Source organism: Meles meles, chromosome 6 (genome assembly GCF_922984935.1).
Source record: "Meles meles chromosome 6, mMelMel3.1 paternal haplotype, whole genome shotgun sequence".
Taxonomy (NCBI): Eukaryota; Metazoa; Chordata; class Mammalia; order Carnivora; family Mustelidae; genus Meles; species Meles meles.
The window spans coordinates 140,250,804-140,276,882 of NC_060071.1; the positions used below are offsets into that span (position 1 = coordinate 140,250,804).

Consider the following 26,079-nt stretch of genomic DNA (forward strand, 5'->3'; position numbering starts at 1 on the left):
GCAGCCCCCTGCGTAAAACTGGCAGGGGAAGGAGGAAGACGGAAAGGAGAAGGCTGTCTGGTCCACCTGGGTCTCACGCCCCGCCCAACTCAGGCCTCAAATTCCTTGAGGGCGGGACACCGCCTCGGTCACCCTCCCGCGCCGCAGCGGGGTCCCGCCCCCCTGGTGGGCGTGGCCTACAATGTTGTGCCTGCCGCGTGCGGGCCGCTCCACGCGAAGAGAGCTACGTCACACGCTCCAGGCGGAAGAAGGGCGTGGCCAGGAGCGAGGCCCCCGCAGCCGCCGGCGCCGCCGCCTGAGTCGCTTTCAGGTAGCTGCTGTCGGCCCGGGCTGCTCAGGCAGCTCGGAAGTCACTCTGTTTTGGGGTCCTCGCCGCCCTTCCACGTCTCCCGGAAGAGTAGCCGGGCCGCCGCGGGGCCGGGACTAGGTTTACTCTGCCGGGCCCTCTTGCCGCCCGCTGCTGAGCTGGGGGACGGCCCGGGAGGGCGACGAGGCAGCGTGCACCTCCTCCGCGGTACTCAGGTGAGGCGGCAGCGTGAGCCCTCCTGGCCGGACGGGTCCGCCCAGGGCGTTAACGGCCTTAGGCGCGGGACTGGCCTCCCCTCATCGGAGACTCTGGTCTCTCCGATTTGGTGGGGCTGGAAGAGGGGTCAGGAGAGCCCCCCTGGGGCCGCAGTAGGTGTCGTTTAGTGCCCTTCCCTCGCCTCCCTCCCCCCGCCCCAGCCTGGTTTGACCGCTCCTCCCGCTCCAGGGGCTCTGCGAGCGGGGTGGGGAGCGAAGTGGGGGTTTGCAACTCCTCTAGTTGGGGTCCGCTGATGACAAATCCCTGTGACCCACCGGCTGACCCAGCCTCCCCTCCTCTGTGTTGACATCTGGCCTTCGAAGCAAGTCCTGCCACTGTTGTCCGTGGACCCCTCCCCATGCCACCACTGTCACCCGCTCTTCGCCTCCGTGTCGGCCATTTCCTGGGGGCATTCTTGAGAAATTACTTGAGGGCACTGCACCTGTGAAGTCCGCTGGAGTTTGTCACTGGAGCAAGTGCCTGGGACCCATGTTTATATTTAAATTGGGTAATCAATATTAAGGCACGGGGTTTTGTTTTAAAGCCCTAGTAACTTTAAAACGGGAGGCGAGATATTAATAAGATTAATAATTAATAATAAGAGTGTTTAATTGCTCCTTTAGTAAGGATCGTTTGCCGCCCAGTCACCACCACTGTCTACTTGAGAATAATACTTTACATCTGTAGGGAGTTTTACATGTTACAGAGCATTACACCTCCATTTGATGACACATAAACTGAAATACACAGGCATGTAATTGTCCCATTTTGTATGGAGCATGTTTAGAAGGTGAATTTCTTCTTGAGGTTATTCAGATCCTGAGAGGCTAGATGAGAAAGGCAGGAGTTCAAAAAAAGTGGGTTCGGCTGACTTAGATTTGAGTTTCTCAGCTGCCACCTATTCCCCATTTGTGGAAAAAAGGATATTGCTCCTGACCACATAATGTGGTTGTGAAAATGATGTGTGATAAAGATAATGAGACAAGAGAATATCAATAAACCATGAAGGGCTGTGAGGGAAAAGCATAGCATATGAACCGAGAATGATATGACCTAATCTAGATGGAAGGAAAGAAAAGAGCTGTGTTTTGGAGCCAAAGACTCTCAAGTGGAGACTAAGAACAAGAAAGAGTTAACAGGGAAAGAACATTCCAGGCAAAAGAAACAATGTGCACATTCAAGAAATGGGTGTTGACTTTTTTACATAGTACACATCTGTGTCTATAAGGACTAATTACTTCATCATTCTGATTCATTCTGGCACACCATAAGCACTCAGGTCTATTTATCAAACAGATGGCTATGCAGCCTTTTTTTTTTTTTTAACTTCTGAACTTAGCCAGTGTGCACGTAGTGGGTACTGAGTATTTAAATTATTTAGGTGCACTTTACACAGGTTATGTACACCTAAATTATCTGGAATAGTGCTGTATTTTAACATGAAGACGGATTTAGTATCAGGAGTTTCTTCGGGTTTTAGCACCTTAAAGCAAACTAAAGAGAATTGTTTTTATTTGGCTGTACTGCGGTTTTGCCATGTTGATGATTTGTTATTTAAATGCTCTTGGCTATATTAACATTTGCCTTTTGTTGAACTAGGAGTTGTAATGGTAGTGATAGGTGTAATGATTATAGAAAAGAGCAACTTCTAAAATGATGTCTGCCGTGTGCCAGGCGTTTTGCAGAGTTTTTGTTTTTTTTTTACATAATTTCATCTTAAAACCGTCCTATAATGTAAGTACATTTAGTTTCCTCATTTTCTATATAAAGCTGCTCACTTTCAGTGAAGTAATTTGCTCAAGGTTACACATAGTAAGAGGCAGGGTCAGGCTTTCAGTCCAGGACTATGTGACTCCAGAGTCTGATCTTAACTGCTCTGCCCTGCTCTTAGGCCGCACTAATCCCATTATGTCCTTTTTACAGGTTCACCAATAGGATTTTTCTGCTCCCATCATGTCTTGGTTTGCGGATCTTGCTGGAAAGGCAGAAGATCTTTTAAATCGGGTTGATCAGGGAGCCGCAACAGCTCTCAGTAGGAAAGAGAACAGCGGCAACATCACCTATAACAAAAATGCTGACTATCCTGAACTTCAGCAAAATATGGATTTGACTTACCAGACTGGATCTAAAGCTGCATATATTTCCTCAGCAGCTGATAACATTAGAAATCAGAAAGCCACTCTCTTCGCTGGCACTGCGAATGTAAAAGTCGGATCGAGGACGTCCGCGGAGGCTTCCCATACTGTTGAAAATGCATCTCTTCCTAGGCCTTCATCCCAGTTCGTTCGAAGAAAAAAGTCAGAACCCGATGATGAGCTGTTGTTTGACTTTCTTAATAGTTCACAGAAGGAGCCTACTGGGAGGGTGGAAATCAAAAAAGAAAGGAGCCGGACACCTGTTCCTCCGAGTTCTCGGACAGCAAGCGGCAGCTCTGTGACCACCGGCATAACCGCCGTCAAAGCCACGGAGGAAAATCCTGGGAGCCAAAGCGATGGTAGTTAATTGGCCCTCTGTTTCTTTTAGAGTTAAGCAAATTGGATGTGTTACCCTAGTCTAAAACGTTTTGGTAGTGTTTCTTATCCTCTATTTTGTTACCTTTCCCACTGGTGTAAAGGCTCTCTCTGAAGCATGGTATAAACTAGGGAGACAACTTGGCATGCTATTAATCAGCACAGTTATAATAGGGACCTTTAAATGCTGTTGGGCAACTTTACCCAGACTAGCATCTAAGAAGTTCTGTCCAGAATGATTTTTTTTTTTTTTTTAGATTTTATTTATTTATTTGAGAGAGAGAGAGCATGAGAGTAGAGAGGTCAGCAGGAGAAGCAGACTCCCTGCCAAGCAGGGAGCCCGATGTAGGACTCGATCCTGGGACTCCAGGATCATGACCTGAGCTGAAGGCAGTTGCTCAACCAACTGAGCCACCCAGGCGCCCCAGAATGATTTTCTAAGATATTTTGAAATACAGAAAGAACAGTTCTAAAATCTGGAAGAAAACATAGTTTTGGATTTGGAACTCTCTCATATCATTTCTTTCTGGGATTATAAAATAGGAGGCTGTACTTCACATATATTCTGGCTTGTGAGAATTTTTTGTGTGTGTTTTTCTTTCCCCATTGCAACCCTGAGACGTAAAGCTGGGAGACTGAACTTCAGGTTGAAGGCATTGACCTGGTAGTGAAGTAACAGTTTAGAATTCTGGTGTTCAATTGTTTAATTTGCTGTGAAATTATTCCACGTGTGTATCTTCTCACCTGCAGAAATGAGGTTAACATGGTAATGTGGCTAATTCAAGTACCTACTAACCATTCTAAAGGTTTTATTTATTTATTCGTTGGTCAGAGAGAGAGAGAGAGAGCATGAGCAGGGGGAGCCGCAGGCAGATGAAGAAGTGGGCTCCCTGCTGAGTAAGGAGCCTGATTCAGGACTTGATCCCAGGACCCTAGGATCATGACCTGGGCTGAAGGCAGACGCTTAACCAACTGAGCCACCCAGGCATCCACTTACCATTTTAAAATAGCAATATACATGACCTGTTCTTGCAGAGATTCTTTGTATAAAGTTGATGAATGGAAGCTTGTTATTTTCTTAAATGTTACAGTGTCTCCCACAGTCTTGGCTGTTGGTGAATAAAAATCTGTCTTGGATCTTCAAGGTTAAAGTGGTGAAGAGGCAAGTGTTTGGGGCATTCAAGACCAGATCATGCAGTAGCTGTTGACTAATTATGTACGCCCACACAGCTAATTTCTCTCAACAGGGTCTGATGGCTTAGACAGACATGTAAACAGATCATTTACATGTATATTAGTATATAGTATAGTAAGTATAGCGATTGTGATATGGGTAGAGTATGGTGGAGGCACTAAGGACAGTAACTAATTGTCTAAGGTATTTAGGGAAGGATTCACAGAGGTCTATAAATTTGAGCTGCGTTTTAAAGAATGAGTAGAAATTTTTCAGGTGAAAAGAAGAGGGGTTGGAAATCTGTTATCTCGGCATCCAGCATTATTCATTAAAAATATTTCCTTTTCCTTTCAATCTGCATCCATCTATCATCGCTCTGTTTCTGGGCACTTAATTCTGTTTCATTGGGTTGTCTGTTTTTGTGCCAATGCCACACTGTCTTTTTTTTTTAAAGAGTTTATTTATTTATTTGACACAGAGAGAGACACAGCGAGAGAAAGAACACAAGCAGGGGGAGTGGAAGAGGGAGAAGCAGGCTTCCTGCTGAGCAAGGAGCCTGATGTAGAGCTCAATGCCAGGACCCTGGGATCATGACCTGAGCCGAAGGCAGCCAGCCAACAACTGAACCACCCAGGCGCCTCGACCAATGCCACGCTATCTTAATGAATGCAGTTTTATAGTATTTTGATATCTCCTAAGGCAGTTTCTCCCACCGGGTCCTTCAAGAATGTTTTGGCTATTTTTGGATTTTTTTTTGTACATCCATATTCATTTTAGAATTTGCGAAGTTTCACAAAAATTCTATTGGTCTTTTTATTGGGAGTCCATTGCTTCTGTATGGAGGGTTAGTTGAGGGAGAATCAGTGCCTTTACAATACTGAGATTTTTCACCCATTATATCATGGTATAATCTCAATTCTGTTGTTAAGTGTCTTTTACTAAGATTTTATTGTTTTCTCCATGAGGGTCTTGCATACTTTTTGTCAGATTATATTTTTTGAAACTTGTAGGTGATATCTTTTTAAGATTTTTGCTTTCTATTGCTGATGTATTGCCTTTTGACACAAAGTAATCTATATAGCTCTTAATCTTCATATTTTTCTCTACATTCATTTAGATTTTCAACAGTACAGTATCTGATTAATGAATTTGGTTTCTTAAATTTATCTTTAAAAAAATATCTTTTCCTTGCCTCACTGCATTGGCTTATGAAAACCAGTTTTTTATCTTTGTCTTCCAACAGAAGACTGACTGTTTCACCAAATGTAATGTTTGTGTAAGGTTTTTCATAGGTACTTTTTATCAGGTGAAGAATGTTTCTATATATCTAGTTTGAGTTTTTCTGTTGAATTTTAGCAGTGTTTTTTTTCCTATGTGTATGAGGTATCTATGATTTTTGTTGGGTGGCTCAGTGGTTTGGGCCGCTGCCTTCGGCTCGGGTCGTGATCTCAGGGTCCTGGGATCGGGTCCCGCATCGGGCTCTCTGCTGCACGGGGAGCCTGCTTCCCTCTCATTCTCTCTCTGCCTGCCTTTCTGCCTACTTGTGATCTCGCTCTGTCAAATAAATAAATAAAATCTTTAAAAAAAAAAAAGATTTTATTTATTTGACAGATCACAAGTAGGCAGAGAGAGAGAGGGGAGGAAGCAGGCTCCCTGCTGAGCAGAGAGCCTGATGCGGGGCTGGATCCCAGGACCCTGAGATCATGACCTGAGCCGAAGGCAGAGGCTTTAACCCACTGAGCCACCCAGGCGCCCCATCAACTGACTTTTTATAACCTAAAACCAAACTTAACTTTCAGTTTGCTAATATTGTGGTTAGGATTTCTGCATTTATTTCAGAAGCAAAATTGACTAGTAATATTTTTAAGTTTTGGTAAAATGGTTTGCAAAGTGCTCTCTCCTTTTCTGTTGTCCCAATTATTTGATGTAAGATTATGTATTCCCTGATTGTTTGCTAGAACTCAGTGGTAAAACCATCAGGGTCTGGCCTATTCTTTTTTTTTTTTAAGATTTTATTTATTTGAGAGAGCATGAGCAAGAGAGAGCACAAACAGGGGGAGATGGGAGGGAGGGGAGAGGCAGAGGGAAAGGGCCAAGCAGAGTCCCTGCTGAGCAGGGAGTCCAAAGTGGGGCTAGATTCCAGGACTCTGGGATCATGAGCTGAGCTGAAGGCAAATGCTCAACTGACTAAGCCACCCCAGGGCCCCTGGGGTATTTTTTAATGGAAGATTTTAACTACTGATTGCATTGGCTTTCCATTTCCTCTGTTTTTGGAGAGTTACATCTTTTCCTAAGAATTTGTCTCTTTTATATACACTTAGGGGGATTATATTTATTTCATTTAATTTCAGGAAAATAATGAAAGTATCACAGCCAAAAAAACCCATTTGTACATTAATCATTCATTTTAACCCTGCAGAAACCAAAGCTTGATCACAGATACTCCCAGAAAAATATTATCTGGCACTGTGCTAAATGCCTTTTTTTCAAATAGTGTTAATGAAGTGTAACTGACGGATAATAAATTATACATACTTAAGTATATAATTTGGTAGGTTTCAACATAGTATACATTTTAAAATTATTGGCATATTGTTTATTATATATCCCTCAGAAGACCATTTTAATTCTCTCTAGCAAGTTTATTTTATTAATTTTATTTTATTAATTTCTGGTCTTTATTGTTAATTTCTGCTTTGAGGTTTATTCTGTTGTTTTTTAGCCTTTAAGGTGGATAGAAAACTAATTGATTTTCTTTCTTTTCATTTTTAATGTAAATATTAAAGACTATAGATGTCCTTTTAAATACTACTTTGGGTGTATCCCACAAGTTTGGATATATACTTTATTTCTTTTGAAAATTTTTATTTTTGAAATTTCAAACATATCGAAGTAGATTTTGATGTCTCTCTCCAGTATTACCTATTATCTGGCTGTATTGATCAACATGGCCACTCTTGTTCTATTTATACCTCCCATTTTCCATCCCTTTTTCACCTCTACTGTCCACAGAATTATTTTGCAGCAAATTACAGATCTCATATCATTTCATCTAGAAATAATTCATTTTATTACCCCCCCAAAATCGCTAACTTTATTTTTTTTTAAGATTTTTTTTATTTGAGAGAGAGACAGGGAGCATACAAGCAAGGGGAGGAGTAGAGGGAGAGGGACTAGCAGGGAGTCCAGTCTTGATCCCAGGACCCTGAGACCATGACCTGAGCCAAAGTCAGATGCTTAACCTACTAAGCCACCCAGGTGACCCAAAATGCAAACTTTAGAAACAAACATCCATACCATCATCACCCTGAAAATGTAATAATTCCTTGATATGATCTAGTGCCTAGTCATTATTCAAATTTCCATTTCTCATAATTTTTTCTGTATGTTGAAATTCACAAATCTTAGCTATATAGATAAACGGCTATACCTATGTAACCCACACTTTTATGATAACGCTTCTTTGCCCCCTTCCCTCATCTCCCTTTCCAGTTAATCTTTCCACCCCATTTCCCCAACTACCACTGATCTGATTTTTTTCACCTTAGTTTTTGTCCTAAAGTTTCATATAAATGGAACCATGTAGGGTGTACACACTCTTCTCTGACTTCTTTTTTGCTCATCATGTTAGTAAGATTCATCCATGTTATTGGGTATATCAATAGTTTGTTCTCTTTTATGGACAATGGATTGTTTCCAGTTTGGGGTTACCGTGAATAAAGCTGCTATGAACATTTTTGTACTTGTCTATTTGTGGGAAAATGTTTTCATTTTCAAGCCTGGCAGGGGAGTCACTGGACAAAATGTCATTGGGAGTATTTAATTTCATAAGAAACTGCAAAACCGGGCGCCTGGGTGGCTCAGTGGGTTAAGCCGCTGCCTTCGGCTCAGGTCATGATCTCGGGGTCCTGGGATCGAGTCCCGCATCGGGCTCTCTGCTCGGCAGGGAGCCTGCTTCCCTCTCTCTCTCTCTCTACCTGCCTCTCTATCTACTTGTGATCTCTCTCTGTCAAATAAATAAATAAAATCTTAAAAAAAAAAAAAAGAAAGAAACTGCAAAACCTTTTCCCACAGTGGTTATACCATTTCGTACTCCCACCAATGATCTGAGTTCTGGCTGCTCCACGTCTTTGTCAACGTTTGGTGTTGTCTTTTTAATTTTAGCCCTTCTAGCACGTGTGTACTGGTTCTCGCTGTGGTTTTAATTTGCATTTCCTTGATCACTGAAGATGTTGAGAGCTTTTTCATAAGATCATTGATCACTTGTGTGTCTTCCTTTGTGAAGTGTCACCTCTTTCGCCCAGAGTTATTTCGTCCATTTTATCGAGATACAGTTCACTTTTTAGCACAAACATAATTTTTTTTAGAGTGAGTAAAAAATGCATTTGGATGGACACCTGGGTGGCTCATTTGGTTAAGTGTCTGCCTTCAGCTCATCAGGTCGGGCTCTCTGCTCATCAGGAGCCTGCTTTTCCCCTTCCCTCTGCCTGCTGCTCGCCCTGCCTGTGCACTCTCGGGTGCTCTCTCTCTGCCAGATGAATAAATAAAATCTTCTTTAAAATGCATTTGGATCACGTGTAGTCCAAAACAAGATGAATCTGAATTTATGAGTCTGTCTCTTTGTGTAAGGCCTTTTGGATTCCAGTTTGGTATGTACCAAATGGCTCTGACCTATGCTTACTGTCTTTGCCTTGAAACCCACAGCTGTTTTTTTGTGCTTTTCTAGTATTTTCACTGTTGAGACTTTCCTCTTCTCTTAGAAAATGCTTTAGAGACTGAGGGAGACTGAAACCCTTTTTTCCTAATCCCAGTTGCTTAGATGATCTCTTGATTTTCTTCTTTCCAGAACTGTATTCTTGCATCTGTTGTTTATCACCATACATTCAGTATATCCAAAATTTGAGATCCTTAGAGATCTATAGCCTCCATGTAGGTGAATGAAATTTCATCAGAAGGAAATCTATTGAGAATATAAGTTTGCAAAAAAAAAAAATGTTTGCTTTTTTTTTTTTTTTAGCTACAGCAGTCAACTTGAGCCAAAAGGCATTTTACCAAAGTAAGCTACTAATGTGTATATGGTGAGTGTTCCAGTGTAATAAAAGTGGATCCTTTTTTTTTTTTTTTTTACAGTAACCTCTAATAATTCAGATTCTGGCCATGAAGTTCAAGAGGATTCTTCAAAGGAAAATGTATCATCAGGTGCTGTCCCCACTGACCACAACCCAGCACCTAGTCACGACGGCAAATCACATGAACTGTCTAATCTTCGATTGGAGAATCAGCTGTTGAGGAGTGAAGTTCAGTCTTTAAATCAAGAAATGGCCTCATTACTTCAAAGATCCAAGGAAACTCAAGAAGGTAGAGCCTTATTTAAATTGTGGAGGGTTAGGAATTTAACATTTCAAAAATAAACTGAAAATCTGATTACATCGAAACTTAGAAATACTTCACATGAGACTTACGAAACCCGGTTTTCATAGAAGTATAGGGCCTAGGTTTAGAAATAGAACCGGTCATCCTCCTACTAATCTGAAACAGAATATTGCCTTTGTTCGGCCATTCTTTAGGAGTCAGGAAATTTAAGAACTGGGGACATTAGTAATCATCTGGTTCATTTGATCTCTTCTGAACCTTTGGGGGAGCTGTTGCTGAACCAGAGGTGGGATTAAACAAAGGAGTGGATATCAGTAGACAAGGTCACAGTATCGTACTACTCTAGGGGATGTAAAATGAACATAGAATTCAGTTTGAATAATATCCTCTGGAAATATGCAGTGAAGTAGCCTTAGAGTAGAAAACTCTTGGATTCCTCAGAAATGGGTAATTTAAAAGTAAATAATCTCATGAATGAGGTGATGGGGGTGGACTGTGTTAGTCTTAACGTAAGTGTGGCTGAGGGAAAACAAAAGGGAGAAGCGAAGAAGTCTCTGCCTTGGTTCCTGGCAGCAATGAGAAAGGAGTGTGGGGACAGTAGGAAAGGTTTTGCCAAGACATGGATGGAGGCCCAGAAAGTTTAGGGCTTGTTGGACTGACTTCAGAAAAAGCTTCACTTTACCAAACTAATAAAGACCTAGAAATGGAGCTTTTCCTGAGACCCTGCAGAGTTTGCTTCAATATAAAAAAATTTTTTTTTGCTTGCACACTGCTATTGTAAATGTGTGAGAGTGTGGAAATCTGCATCGCTTTGTCTTCCGGCACCAGTGCCCCAGATTTAAAAAAAAAAAAAATAGCGTCTTTTTGCTACAGTCATCAAGAGAAACACATTCTCTCCTGCCTTTATCTTCAGGTTTTGATTTTGTTTGTTTTGGTCTTACTGCGGAGTTCGCTCTCTGCCCTTGATTTGTATTTGCATTCTTCCTGTCTCTAGCAGAACTCAGCAAATTCACCGACCGTGCTGCTGTATACCGGTTTGGATTCCCAAATGCTTTAGGATAAACAGTCAGAAAGATTGTTTTTGTAGAAGAGCAGCTACCATTGTGCCCTTTCCAACCTATTAACTGTGATACAGATGGGAACATTGGCCTTGAGAAGTGGGTATCCCATTTGAAGCAAATAATCTGAAGATACTTGTAAGCTCTTGATTTTGGTAGTAAGCACTACAGGGACACAGAGGAGAGTCTGTGTGCTCTGAGAAAAGTGTGCTTGAAGAGAGAAATTTCTTTCATTATTATTACTATTCTGGTTTTTTGTTTTGTTTTGTTTTGTTTTTAAGAATTAACCAAAGCAAGAGCAAGAGTTGAGAAGTGGAATGTTGACCATTCAAAGAGTGATCGAATAACCCGAGAGCTCCGTGCCCAGGTCGATGACCTGACTGAAGCCGTGGCTGCCAAGGACTCGCAGCTGGCCGTGCTCAAAGTGAGGCTGCAGGAGGCCGACCAGCTCCTGGCCACGCGCTCCGAAGCCCTGGAAGCCTTGCAGACGGAGAAATCACGGTAGCTCATCCTGGTGTTAGTGACAATGGGACTAGAAAGGTTCTTCCCCGTGCAAGTAATGATGAATACTGTAGTGTAGACTGTTTTATGAAAACTTAGCTTTCGAAATTTAGGGAGGGATAATTTAGCTTTTGGTAATGTTGTAAATGTGCATGATTACAAGTTGATTTGTTACTTGAATCTTGAGATGCATTGTTAGCAGATTCTGAATTTAAAAATATTTGAAGAATATAGTGTCCTTAACTTTTTTGGGCATGTAATGATACATGGTGTGTGCTTCTATTTGGATGCCTAAAAATATAGGTTACATTCCATTAAAAGGCAAAAATATTTCTTTAAGAATATTTTAGTCAAACCATCTTTTCTTTTTAATTTTTTTTTTTTTTTTAAATTTTAGGGAGAGAGGGGTGGGGGAAGGGGCAGCAGAGGGAGATGGGGAGAGAGAATCTCAAGCAGACTCCATGCTGAACATGGAGCCCACCACGGGGCTCAGTATCACTACCCTGAGATCGTGACCTGAGCCGAAACCAGGAGTCAGATGCCCAGCCAACCTCGCCACCTCGGCGCCCCAGTCACATCATCTCTTTTGTGCCATCAAGCTGATGCCTTGAAAGTTATTCCACCTTCTCACTTCTTGGACATGGTGGCAATAAGTCCTTTCAAGTGATGCCTTTTCTTGTAGAATAATGCAGGATCACAGCGAAGGCAGCAGCCTGCAGAACCAAGCCCTGCAGACCCTTCAGGAGAGACTGCATGAGGCGGATGCCGCCCGGAAGAGAGAGCAGGAGAGCTGCAAACAGATGCAGGTTAGAAAGGAGCGATGCCTTTCCGCTGTCTTAGAACACAGTTACTCTGTAATAAAATCCTGCAGCACGTTTTCAGAAAAATCTGTTTCTGGGACAACAACTACGGATTTGAAAAGTTAGCTTGATAACTTGCTAAATTTACTTAACCTTATATATTGGATTACAGTGTAAATAAATTTCAGCATCCTCTATGTTCCATCAATAAGGCATTGGGAGGAAGTGTGGGGACTTTTCTTCCAAGACGGTATTTGAAGGGGTGATGCACAGGTTGGGCGGTGGTCATGGAGCAGAAGCAGCCCCTCAGCACCCCTTTAAGAAAGGAATACACTTGATTAATATTCAGTAGAGACAGATATTTTTTCACTTTATTTTGTTGTGCGGCCAACATTACCATTATTTGATGAAAAGCTGATTTGGGGCCTTTTTTTTTTTTAGATTATATTTATTTATTTGACAGAAATCACAAGTAGGCAGAGAGAGATGGGGAGGCAAGGTCCCTGCTGAGCAGAGAGCCCGGTGCGGGGCTCGATCCCAGGACCTTGGGATCATGACCTGAGCCAAAGGCAGAGGCTTTAACCCACTGAGCCACCCAGGGGTTGGGGCCTCTTTCTTAAAACTAGATGGTGCTGAGAAACTTTTGAATAAAGCACTTTGCCAGATGAGGGGAAAAAAACTGATGTGAGGCATGTTAATTTTTTTATGTAAGCTTTTTCTCATTCCAGTTTAATCTGATTCATCTATTTCCAGAGAAAATTGTATGTAATATATGTAGAGTTTTAGTCTTAAGTGAATTTTTTTGCATCTAGTTTAGTGATTCTTATCCCTGTCTACACATTAGAATCACTTGTGTAGCTTTTAATATTTTTTTTAAAGATTTTGTTTTTTTTATTTGACAGATCACAAGTAGGCAGAGAGACAGGCAGAGAGAGAGGAGAAAGCAGGCTGTCTGCCAAGCAGAGAGCCCCATGCAGGGCTCGATTCCCAGGACCTTGGGATCATGACCTGAGCCAAAGGCATAAGGCTTAACTCACTGAGCTACCCAGGCGCCCCTCTTTTAATATTTTTTGATGCCAAGTCTCTACTCCCAGGGAGTCCAGCCCCACAGCATGAGGTCGGGTATAAGCAGTGGTGTTTGAGTTTCATAAGATTCATAGGTGTGTCTGTTGCAGTGAACCACTGGTTCAGACTGTCTTTTCAACAGGTGAAAATAGTTTATCCCTGAAAGGAACTATCAGCTCATGTGGACTTTTTGGAAATCTAATGGATGTATTCATTTATCACAGTATATCCAAGGTACTATCATTTCGGGGCACCTGAGTGGCTCAGTCTGACTCTTGATCTCAGCTTAGGTCTTGATCTTAGGGTTGTGAGTTCAAGCCCTGCATTGGGCTCCATGTTAGGCATAGAGCCTACTTAAAAACAACAACAAAAATCGAAGTACTATCATTTCAACATATAGTTAATAATAAAAATCATTAATGAGGTATTTTACATTCTTTTTTGCAATTGCTTCTTTATGGTATATTTTGTACTTAATTCAGTCATAAATTTTCTTTTTCTTTTTTTAAAGATTTTATTTATTTGACAGAGAGAGTTGCAGTGAGAGAGGGAACACAAGCAGGGGTAGCAGGAGGAGAGGGAGAAGCAGGCTTCCCATCAAGCAGGGAGCCCGATATGAGCCTCAATCCCAGGACCCTGGGATCATGACCTGTGCCGAAGACAGCCACTTAACGACTGGGCCACCAGTCGCCATGCACCCAGTCATAAATTTTCTTACATAATACTTGGTCTGTATTTAGATTTCACAAATTTGATGGGTAAAAAAATAATTCACATGCCCAGTTGTTCTAAACATACTCAGAAGTTTTCCACTAACAGTGCCTCAAAATTTAGGCGTAGAGTACACCATATGGTGTAGCAGTTCTGTCCTCGGTGTGTACCCAAGAGAATTGAAAATATCTGTCTACACAGAAAATTGTACACAGGTATTCACAGCAGCATTATTCACTATAGCCCCGGGCTGGAAATAATACACATATCCTTCAGTTGCTGAATGGGTAGACAAAGTGTGCTATGTGCATACAAGGAGATACCATTCAGCCATAAAGAGGAAAGAAGTCCTGATTCATGCTTCAACATGGACGAACCTGTAAGACGTTAAGTGAAAGAAGGCGGACACCAAAGGCCACATATTAGATGATTTCACTTACATGAAATGTCCGTAATAGATCTATAGAGAAAGTAGATTCATCATTGCCAGGGGCTAGAAGGAAGAGAGAAGTGGGTAGAGGGTCTCCCTTTGGGGTGAAAACATACTGATATTAGGTAGTGGTAATGGGTGTACAATTAACTCCGCATACACTGCAAACCACTGAACTGTACACCGTAGAAGGGTGAATTCTACGGTGTGTGAATTATATCCCAATGAACGTATTATTAATTGAATTAAGTAGTTTTATGTTTAATTAAAGTGAATTAACAGAAAAATTAAAGTTAATAAGCAGAAAAATTCAGTTCTGAGTTGCATTAGGCACATTTCACATGTTTAGTAGAGATTAGCATAGTCCTCTTGCTCTTTTTATTTAAAACAGGAGTTAATATTGGATCAAAGGTTTGTGGCTTTAGTTATTGGTGTGTGAACTGTAAATGCTTTCAGACTTCTGCCTCACCTGAGTGTTCTGGTGATGGGAACGTTTGAGAATAAAAGTAAAATAAAATCTCAGAACTAGATAGGCTAGTACGTGATAGGCATGTGTTTTTCTAGAATGTGCTTTGGAAGTTTCTTAAGCTAAAATAATTACATTGAATAGTTCATTAGGAAATTTGAAATAGAAGGAAAACGTTAGCCTTGCTATTAAAAAAGATGCAGCTGTTTACTTATCTCTTTGGTTTGCCTGCTTTTTTTTTTTTTAATTTTTTCTATTTATTTGAGAGAGAGAGAGACTTAAGCAGACTCCACACTGAGCGCAGTGCCTGATGTGGGGCTTGAACTCCTGACCCAGAGATTGTGACCTGAGTTGAAACCAACAGTCGGATGCTTAACCGACTGAGACATCCAGGTGCTCCTTCATTGGCTTTTTGGTAGACTTTCCGTTTTACTGATTGATCAGCTTGTATCAGGCTGACCAGATTCACCTTGGAAATTTCTTAAAACAGATTTCTTTTTCCAAGCATCGTCTTGGAAATTCCAAGTCAGTAAGTCTAGGGAAGGCTTTGGGTGGTGATATTTGTTTAAAACTCCTTAATCGGGGCATCTACGTGGCTCAGTTGGTTAAGTGTCTGCCTTTGGCTCAGGTCATGCTCCCAGGGTCCTGGGATGGAGCCCTGCATTGGGCTTTCTGCTCAGCAGGGAGTCTGCTTTTCCCTCTCCCTCACCCTCTGTACTGTCTGTCACTCAAAATAAATAAATAAAATCTTTTAAAAAAATAAAACCCTCTAATCGATTCTGATGCATTGCCATGTTTGGCAGCCCTTCGAGTTCTAGTCTTCAGTTCCTAACAGATGAGATGTTTTGTTTTATTTTTTAACCTCCCTGTTATGTTGTTGGGCTGAACTTAAAAAAAAAAAAAAATCCCATAAGACATCTGATGATTGGATGGTTGGTAAGCTTTATTTCAGAGGACATGATCTAAAGATGATATAAAAATTTGTCACAGAGTGAGTTTGCAGCACGCCTGAATAAGATGGAAGTGGAACGTCAGAATTTGGCCGAGGCAGTCACTCTGGCAGAAAGAAAATGCGCGGAGGAGAAGAAAAGGGTTGAGGAGCTGCAGCAGCAAGTCAAAGTGTGCAAGGCCAACTTGGAGTCCTCCAAGCAGGAGCTGACTGACTACAAGCAAAAAGCTACTAGAATCCTTCAGGTAGGCAGGAAATGTCTTGGATGTTAAGATCTGCCAAGGGGGAGACAATTTCGGACTCCATCTAGATCTGCGAGAGGATTTATTCGTGTTTGCCAGGCGTGGCTCACTTCACGTGACTTCCTGCCCCGAAATGGCCCTTGTTCCTACCACCTTTCTTTCTTTTATTGACAATTCATTCTGCCATGGCCTGGCGCAGGTCTTCACCGGTCACCTTAAACGTGGCAATATCGACGTTTGTCATTAGGCAGCCACTTTACTCTTCCTGGCGGATCCCCCATTGAGTTTTTCAGAGCCAGTGGTCTTGGCCTCACCCGGCTTCCCCCATGTCACCGCATGTCGTCTTCGGCTTCTCTGTCCTTTGCCTCCTGAGGGAAAGGTATCCATTCATCTTTCTCTAGGAGGGTTTTCTAGCCTGTGTGCTGCTTCCTCTTCTGCTGTATGGAAGCTCTTCCTCCTGACTCTGTTTCTTCCTTTCTGCCGCCTTTTTCCGGCTCAGCTTACTCAAGAGCATGCGGTTGCTTGGTGGAAGATCAAAGACACGTCCTGGAACTCCTGCTTAAGAAGAAAACAACCCTTTGTCTTTTTTGACTGCTTGGATCCATTTTCCTGTTGTTTTCTTCGATATCAGACTTATTAGAATTATTGTAAATATGCTGTCTTTACTTTGGAGCTGTTAACTCTAACTCCTTCGTGTAATTTCTGTCCCTGATACATTTCTGAAACTGTCTTCCCAGACATCTTTAATGACCTAAAGACATAGTTTCTTCCTTTTCTTAATTTCCATCCACTTTGATTGGGGTAGAACATCGGACACTGTTAGTCCTGCCTCTGGTCCCACTTGAGCTGCCTTCTCTCCTTGTCCTCTCTCACTGCTCCCGAGTCTCCAGAGACAAAGAGTCCTTTCAAAATCAGCCCCCCCCCCGACTGCTTCTTAGGTGGTGTTATCCTGTACTCACTCCGCTTCTGTCTTGTCACCTCGATGTCACTTAAGCGTGTCTCCCAGCCTCACTTCCTGACCCCGGTTTCTGAGTGCCTACCAGGCTTCTCTGTGTGGGATGCGCCTCTTTCCCCCCAGCCTCTCGTTCATTCTCCTATTTCTGTAAATACGACACTGTCTTCCCAGGCAGTGGAGCTTGAGCCATGATGACGTTTTGATTCCACGTCCATGAGACAGCATATCCATTTCTCCAGACTGTTCTCTCTGATTGCTTCTGCCGTGCCACTCTGATTTATTACTGAGCACCTAACTATCCACGAGGCACGATGATAGATGCTGGGGGTGTGTTTTCTTTCTGTAAGGAGCGTTCAGTTAGCAGAGGGACACCAAAGTAATCGATGTGACGAAGTGTTTGATGCAGTAAGCCCTTAAAATCTGCCAGGGGACGTCAGGGATGACCGGATGACGCTCTGTGAAGAGGAACTTGAAGCAGCGTGGGAAGGCTCATGGTAGGGAAGAGATTTCAGACAGAACGGCTGTCCCAGAGCAAGGGGTGCCTGAGGGAGCATGGTATCTTCACTGGATGCCAGCTGGTTCCTCTGCTCGAGCATGCAGGCTTAGGGATCAAGTGCGGGGCAGGGGGAGAAAACTCAGTGACAGGCAGAAGCCAGTAAGATTAACGCTCACATCCTGTGTAGGGGAGTTTTGATTTTTATCTCCTAGGCAGTGGGGAGGGAGGAGAGGTGAGAGACTGAGCAGGGGGAGAGTTGGTGTCAGGCGGGGCCCTTGGGAGGTGCTTAGTAAGTCTCTGTGGACATTGACGGGTGAGGATGGAATGGTGAGAGGGGGATGGTACAGGGGAGCATATCGGAATTAATGGTGAGAAGTGACAAGGACCTGGTCTAGTTTGTGGCAGTGAGGGTGGCAGATGGGATAGGTCGGAGGCATGTAGGAGGCAGGGTGTGTGCGACTTAGGGATTCAGCTGCAGGAAGGGGAACCGCAAGTGGACTGTAGGAGGACTCGTTTCCTGAGCGCATGAGTGATACGCCCCGTGTAGTGCAGCAGAGACCAGGAAGGAGAACAGGCTTGCGCCGAGGGGCGTTAGGACAAGTGACAATGAGTCTGCAGGACTGATGTGACACCGAGGTGGAAGTTTCAGGAAGGCAATCAGAAGTAGAGGCCTGAAGCTCATCACAGGGGTCTGGGCCTTTACTATGTTGGGGGGCAGAGAGAGAAAATGATGTGTGGTATAGAAAAATGGGAAAAATACAGAGCACTTTGAAGAAGTCACCCGTAATTCTACCACATGAACAGAAAAACTATCTTTGGTGGAGGAGAGCGCCTCTCAGATCCTCATACTGAAGGCGAAAGAGCTGATGGCCCTTACTACTGGCCTAGAATTACAATTGCGGCACTTCCTAAACTGGTCTTCCCACATCGAATCTTTTCTTCCAGCTCATCCTTTCTGCCGGTGCTCAGCAAACTTTATCTGTAAAGGGCCAAATGGTATATATTACAGACTTTGCACGTTCTATGTGGTCTTCATCGTATACTCGTTGTCTTTTTTTTTTTTTTTTAAATCATCCTCTAAACATGTAAAAATCATGCTTAGCTGGTGGGCTGTACACAAAGAGGCCACAGGCCAGATCTGGCCCATCAGCCACAGTTTGTGAACCCCTGCTTGATACCACTGCCAGATTAACCCTCCTGAAATGGATCTCTGGTCGTGTCACTTCCCTGTCTACCTTTTAGTTGTTCGTTTTAGGCCACCAGATAAAAGTCAAACATTTTAGCCTGGCATCTGCCCCCCAGGTTGGCCCTAACATCCTATCCCAGCGCACCTCAACGGTACTTTCCTTGTACGCCGTAATGCTTTTGCATTATTATGCTTTGTCCTGTTCTCTCCACACCTGTTAAAATCCTAGCCGTTGGGGCGCCTGGGTGGCTCAGTGGGTTAAGGCCTCTGCCTTCAGCTCGGGTCATGATCCCAGGGTCCTGGGATCGAGCCCCGTACTAGGCTCTCTGCTCGGCGGGGAGCCTGCTTCCCCCCACCCCGCCCCGTGCCCGCCTCCCTGCCTATTTGTGATCTCTCTGTCTGTCAAATAAGTAAATAAAATCTTAAAAAAAAAAAAGGTAATAAAAAATAAATAAATAAAATCCTAGCCATTTTTCAGGATCAGCGTAACTGCTGCTTTCAAGTAAAGCCTTCTCTCCCCCAGTAAGTGCTTTCTCCTTGGAACCCTGCAAGTAATCTTAGCAGATGCGCCTCTCAGCTTGTTTGTTGCCTTCTACTGGATACTTGTAACTTCCTTCTTAGTGTATAAGGCAGAGGGTACCATCCCAAATGAGAGACCTCTTCATTGCATAGGACTCTGAACAGAGTGCCAAACCCATCGTAGGCGCTCTGTGAATATTTGCTGAGTAGCACGTGATGGAGATAAAAAGCATGAGAAGGGATGAGGAGAAAGTACGAGGGAGATCTCGTCAATGACAAGTTTTCAACAGTAGCGTGGTCCTGGGGACTAAAATCCAAGGACAGCGTACAGCAAGGCCCTGCTGAGTTCTTATCTCAAGGTGGGCTTTCTTTGATGGAGAACGTAATTGGACTATTCCCACAGTGGCTTAGTTGGTGTAATGTTGATGGTATCCAGTATGCAAGCTAATGTCTGTTTTGCTTAAAGATACTTCTTTTTTTATAATAGTCTAAAGAAAAATTGATTAACAGCTTAAAGGAAGGATCTGGTTTTGAAGGCCTCGACAGCAGTACTGCTAACAGCATGGAGCTGGAAGAACTTCGGCACGAAAAGGAGATGCAGAAGGAGGAAATACAGAAGCTGATGGTCCAGATCCATCAGCTGAGATCCGAATTACAGGTAAGATCGAGTACGGCTCCGCGGCATGGACAGCCGCTGACCCCAGCGATCTGCAGGTGAGCGGCGGTGGTCTGTATGTTGGGAGAAGTGTGTTAGTGAGAGGGTGTGTGGAACTGGTGGGGGAATAGTGGTCGCCGTGTAGTAATGCATCTGAGGCGATCGGTTTCCTGTCCGTCGAGGGACAGTGAAGTCCTGGGAATAACAAACAGAGGTAACTAGATGAGATCATTAAATTCTAACCTTATGCCCACCGTAGGCCAGGCATATTGTGGGCTTGGAGTTACAACAATGATCCAGACAGAGTCTTCATATTTATGGATCTTATAATCTCGTGGTTAAAAAACAATTGAGATCTGGGCTTGTCTATAAAACTGGGACATTTTCTGATACTGGAATGGACACAGGGACAGTCCCTTAATTATAGTTTCACAAGAAATTTTGTGATTTGTAGTTTATGGGTAATTGCTGTTTTTAATCCAAAAGTAAGTTGGACCTTTTGTTTAGATTAAACATGGAGCCTCTGACATAAATATTATAGGAGGAGCCTCTGAGAATGAGGGAGGACAAGGTGTGGGCTGATAAGCCTTCTTTAAAAGAAAAACATTTTGCGAAGAATATTCATCCATGCATTGACTCCGCAAATTATTGGTTCATAAGATGGCGGGACCTACGAGAGGAAGGTGTGGAAGTTGTAAGGCCAGGGTTTCTAACCTAGAGTGTGGGCTTGAATACCAGATTTGGATAGAGGTGTCCCGTCTTTGGCACTTAGTAGATCTGTTACCTGCATGAGACGCTTCACCTCATGGAGCCTTAGTTTTCTCATCCGTAAAGTGGAGATAAACACAGGTTCTCCTGTGGATAAAGATACAGAGGCCAAGCATTGTTCCTGACATGCATCAGGCCCTCAACAAATAGTAGCTAGACTTCTTATTGGCGGCGTACAAGAGCTGGTCTAGGCTTGTCGTCCTTATAGTCTGTATGGCTGGATTTTTTTTCCTTAATTAATTTTGAATTCCAAAGACTTCAGTCCTGTGAACCTAGAAACTGAGTAGATGCTAATCCTGTTTATACCTTGTCTTATTTATTATATATGTATTTGGGTGAGATTATAAAAAATATGACTTTTTTGTTTTTGTTTTTGTTTTAATTTATTTATTTTCAGCGTAACAGTACTCATTGTTTTTGCACCACACCCAGTGCTCCATGCAATACGTGCCCTCCCTATTACCCTCCACCTGGTTCCCCAACCTCCCACCCCCTGCCCTTTCAGAACTCTCAGGTTGTTTTTCAGAGTCCATAGTCTCTCGTGGTCCATCTCCCCTTCCAATTGCCCTCAACTCCCTTCTCTCCATCTCCCCATGTCCTCTATGTTCTTTGTTATGCTCCACAAATAAGTGAGACCATATGACACTTGACTCTCTCTGCTTGACTTATTTCGCTCAGCATAATCTCTTCCAGTCCCGTCCATGTTGCTACAAAAGTTGGGTATTCATCCTTTCTGAAGGAGGCATAATACTCCATCGTGTATATGGACCACATCTTCCTTATCCATTCGTCCGTTGAAGGGCATCTTGGTTCTTTCCACAGTTTGGTGACCGTGGCCATTGCTGCTATAAACATTGGGGTACAGATGGCTCTTCTTTTCACTACATCTGTATCTTTGGGGTAAATACCCAGCAGTGCAATTGCAGGGTCATAGGGAAGCTCTATTCTTAATTTCTTGACGAATCTCCATCCACACTGTTCTCCAAAGTGGTTGCACCAACTTGCATTCCCACCAACAGTGTAAGAGGGTTCCCCTTTCTCCACAACCTCTCCAACACATGTTGTTTCCTGTCTTGCTAATTTTGGCCATTCTAACTGGTGTAAGGTGATATCTCAATGAGGTTTTAATTTGAATCTCCCTGATGGCTAGCGATGATGAGCATTTTTTCATGACTCGTTTTATTTAATATCCTTACCCCAGCATCACTGAGCACATTGAGCATTTCTCAAGAAGTTTATAAAATCTACAGTAAGGATTATGGTATATCTAGCAAAATGGGAGAATTGTTAATGCCTGTAATAGCTAAGAACTTTCTGGACAGGCATTGCAGTAACCTCTCAGCGTCAGCCTTCCATTGATCCCTGCTGTAATCCCCCAAGGGAGATGGTATAGTCTCATTTTACAGTTTGAAGAACTTCAGTCACAGAGAAGGAAAGTCGCTTCCTATAACCAGTAAAGTAACAGGATTAGAACCTTAGTCTGTCTGATTCCAGAACACGTGTTTGGTTTTTTTTTTCCAGAATATTTGTTACTACCCACTGCTCATACCATCTGCCTCTCAAGAGTTCGTCTGATTAAGTCAACTTGATGACAAAGATTAGTGTACCTGCTGCTAACCCCAAAAACTCAAGGGGAGGGAGAAATAATTGTACTTCTTGCTGCTTTCCTCAAAATCCACAAGGCTGTGGACGTAGAGTAGCACGCTGGTGTTCTTACCTGGGCGTATCATTAATCCCCAGTTCTTTCAAACAGTACGTGAAGTGCCAGAGTTTGCATGGATGAATATAACAAGACTGTGCCAAAACATAAAAAGCAAATGAAGATGCTGATTTTAATCTCTTGTCGCACTGTATGGACAGACACCTGGTTAACCCATACAGGGAGTAAATATAGAAACCTAAAGTCATGTTCTTTGCCACTAGGAGATTCCACAGGAAATTTAGAAGGTGGTTTTTGAGTTTGAAGAAGTGAGAATAGTGACATTAAGTGAAGAAGTAAGAAATAGAGAAAGATATAAAAACAGATAACGGTAATAAAGCTAATAAATAAATAAAGCTAATGGTAGCTGACGGTAATAAAGCTAATAAATAAAGTGGCTCTAGGATCCGTCCGTTTCTGTCACTGTGGGCTGTGGCGTACAGTGAGTGACGTGTCTGCCTATGTGCCCCTTCGGGCTGAGACCATGTCTCACTTGTCTCCATCCCTGTAGTGCCTCCTGAGTCCAGTTCATGGCACAGCGGGAGTACTTGAAAGATGTCAAAATGAACAGTTGATTACTGCTTTCACATGTGAGGCTCGTCGTTTCAGGATGTGGAGGCCCAGCAGGTTAGCGATGCAGAATCAGCAAGAGAACAGTTACAGGAGCTGCAAGACCAAATAGCTGGGCAGAAAGCCTCGAAACAGGAGCTGGAGGCCGAATTAGAGCGACAGAAGCAGGTAACGATCCTGTTTGTTTGTTTGTTTTTAAAGGTTTTATTTATTTACTTGAGAGAGAGCGAGCATGCACCCCAGTGAGAGAGCATGAGTGGGGAGAGGGGCAGAGGGAGGAGCAGACTCCCCACTGAGCAGGGAGCCCAGCGTGGGGTTCGATCTCAGGACACAGGGACCATGATCAGATGCTTAACCGACTGAGCCACCCAGGCTCCCCGCAGGTAAGGATTTTAGCTGGACGGTTACCAAGGAAGATGCTTTGCTGGCGATCTCTAAGGAGACTCCGGCGAAGCAACTTACTGAAGTTCTTGCAGAATGGGTATGGAGTGGTGATGGTAAAGGGGACCTTCTAGTCCTCTCCTGTCTTGTTACCACCCACCCCCTCAATGTTTAGTTCACAGGTAAGAAATAGACCCACAGAATGGTTATGGGACTTGCCTAATCTCACACAGTAAATAACCTAAACTCACACAGTTAAGAGAATAGACTAGAACCCGGAAGGCCCGTCCCAGACTCCTTGTTGCTACGTTGTCTGTGTTTTATTATATCTCCTTGTCACAGTGTGTATGTATGGAAAACTTAAAAACATCCGTTGATTTTCACATTTTACTACATTTGTACTTTCTAAGAACAACAGTAACATTATCTAATAGAAATATAAATACAACATTAGTGTGGTAATTAGACTGATCTTTCTATTTGAGAAGAAATATTTATAGACTGTTCTTACAAATCATGTTTAAAATTACATTTCTTTGTTCAGTTAGCGGTTGTCTGTTCCCCAAAACAAATTATTTTACTTCGTATACTTACATAATAGTTTCCTTATTAAAACAGTTAAACATGCTTACATCCACATTTTCAAAACAAGATGTTCTATCTAATGTTAGTAACATTTATAACTTACTGAATAACGACACTGTTATAGACACTTAGTATACATGATCTTATTTTATCCTCACAATAAAATCTGTTTTCTCTTCATTTTGCAGAAAACTATTGTTATAATGATCAGTGCCTCACTCAAATAACATTTTCAGCTTTGCGTGTTTATATTCTTTAGATCTTTTTTATTAGGATTTATCACTTCTGAAACTGGTTCTATTATGAGAAATGTTTGTTTTTATTACAAAGGTCCCACTTGTGTCTGTTTCCTGCATGGTAAGAAAACTGACCGAGTAGCCACCTGCAGAGTACGGCATGGGCTGCCATAGATAATTTCGTTATAAAACTGTCTGTCCTTCCAGAAAGTGCATTTTAATTTATTCACGGAGCTATTATATCTTGAAAGGCCAAAATTTGATGTTCTTGATGGTTAGTGAGATAATTTTCATTTTATTATGGCAGATGGTCTTCCCCCAGCCACTGCCGGGGCCTGTTTTTAAAATGATAGAGTCCAGTAGAGGCGAGTGCAGCCGAATGGAGCTCCAGGCTGTTTATTTAGTCATCGGATGTTCTGGGTACAAGTGCTTCATCTTGGGATGAAATAGTCCTCTGGCGCTCCTTACCAATTTTAAATACTTTCAACCTTAAATTTTGTGCTAGCCTAGAGCTTTAAAAGAAATCGTGCGGACCTTCTTATAAACTGCAGTTCTCGTTTCCTAATTACTTCCTCATTTTCTCTGCTCTCACTTATCTCAGTTTCTTTCATCCGTGAAGTGAGCAGGTTGAACTAAATGTTCCAAGGAGTCTAGCAGTTCAATCCTGTCTTGTCTTGACTTCTTCATACGGCTCCCTTTACTTACTTCCTCTGCGGTTGAGCATAATGCTTTTGAAGATTCTTAGCTCCTTGTTCTTTCTTCCCTGGCATGCGCTGTGCTCTTCAGTTCCAACTGACACCGACTCATCGTATCCATTGTACAAACTGGCAGCGCCTTTGTGTAGTTGTTGGGGAATCGGAGGTCTTGTCTTTTTTCCTCGTTTATCCATGATGGAACAAAACAGGTTCTAACACTGCCTGATGGAAATAAGCACACGAAGAGCCGCTCAGCACCATTAAGTGTTAGAGAAATGCACATTGGAACCACAGCGTGACGTCAGCTCGTCCCCAGGGAATAGTTACGCTTAACCAAGACGGACAATACCAAATGTTGGGAAGGATGTGGAAGAACCGGCCTCTCCCATGTTGCCGTGGGGCTACAAAATGCCACACGGATTTTGAAACCAGTTCAGAAAACGGCTGGGCAAGTTTTTTCCCTGTAAGTTAGTCATAACACTTACGTGATCCAGCGGCGCTATCCCTACATACCTACCAAGAAAAGTGGAGACCTGTGACCATGGAAAGACTGGTACATCCTGCTGGAGTAGTGTTCCTCAGACCCTTCCAAGGGTCCTCATTTGTTCGTTCCGCATAGACGTGGCGCACGTTGGCTGAGGCCTCCTGTGTGTCAGGAACATTTCAGATACTGGGGATGAAATCGGGAGCACTGATTCAGCTTCTGTTTATTCATGTCTCACTTTGTAGGAATTCCACTACATAGAAGAAGATCTGTATCGAACAAAGAACACACTGCAAAGCAGGATTAAAGATCGAGAAGAAGAAATTCAAAAACTTAGGAATCAGGTATGAATGAGTGCTCACAACTTGGGAAAAGATAACATCGCAAAGCTAATTTTTTTCCAAAGGATACAGAGAGACCTTCTTTTTTCATATTTTTCAGTGGTGTTCTGTTGTTGGAACAGTGAGATGTTTCAGTCTGATACAGAATTTTCATCTAAAGCCATTTTTATCTGTGTTTGCTGTATTCTGTGGCTTCTTCATCTAGAAGTGTCTGATAGCCATAGCCATCTGAGGACACGGGACTTACCCCCAGATTTCGTGTCTTGTAACTTCAGTGGTGGTTGTGCTGACTGCCAGTTTAATGATTACTGCTCCTCTTTCCTAAGGAAAATCCAGTGATACCTTCCTGTTAACGATTGACGGGTCTTTTGTAAAGTCACCAAGACCTCTTTTTAACTCTGAAAATGTAAAACTGAGGAAATAACATGTGCCACCACCCAGATTTACCAGCGCTTACCATTAACTGTGACAAAATCATGCATCCACTTATCCTGTAACTACTCTGACGCTTCCTTTTCTCCCTATGTTCACGTTGTTTTTTATCCCTTCTATTTATTGACTTAATAAATAATGAGCCCATTGATCATTTAAATAATTTACATAAAGATCGATTCTTTTTTTAGTTAGCTGATGATGTAGTTTGAACATTAAAAAGGCAAATAATTTTT

The 26,079-nt window shown here is 42.7% G+C and overlaps 1 protein-coding gene across 1 annotated transcript in view; it reads left to right on the top strand.

The window, feature by feature from the left end:
* Positions 1–320: 320 nt before the first annotated feature.
* The window catches only part of GOLGA5 (golgin A5), a 33,081-nt gene continuing 7,322 nt past the window's right edge, over positions 321–26,079 (top strand). Inside the window, exons 1-9 of the mRNA XM_046008860.1 lie at positions 321–522; positions 2,486–3,056; positions 9,377–9,604; positions 10,959–11,178; positions 11,861–11,984; positions 15,641–15,844; positions 19,485–19,655; positions 22,729–22,857; positions 25,316–25,414. Coding sequence (XP_045864816.1) covers positions 2,516–3,056; positions 9,377–9,604; positions 10,959–11,178; positions 11,861–11,984; positions 15,641–15,844; positions 19,485–19,655; positions 22,729–22,857; positions 25,316–25,414 — 1,716 coding nt within the window. The 5' untranslated portion in view covers positions 321–522; positions 2,486–2,515. The remainder of the gene's footprint in view (positions 523–2,485; positions 3,057–9,376; positions 9,605–10,958; positions 11,179–11,860; positions 11,985–15,640; positions 15,845–19,484; positions 19,656–22,728; positions 22,858–25,315; positions 25,415–26,079) is intronic.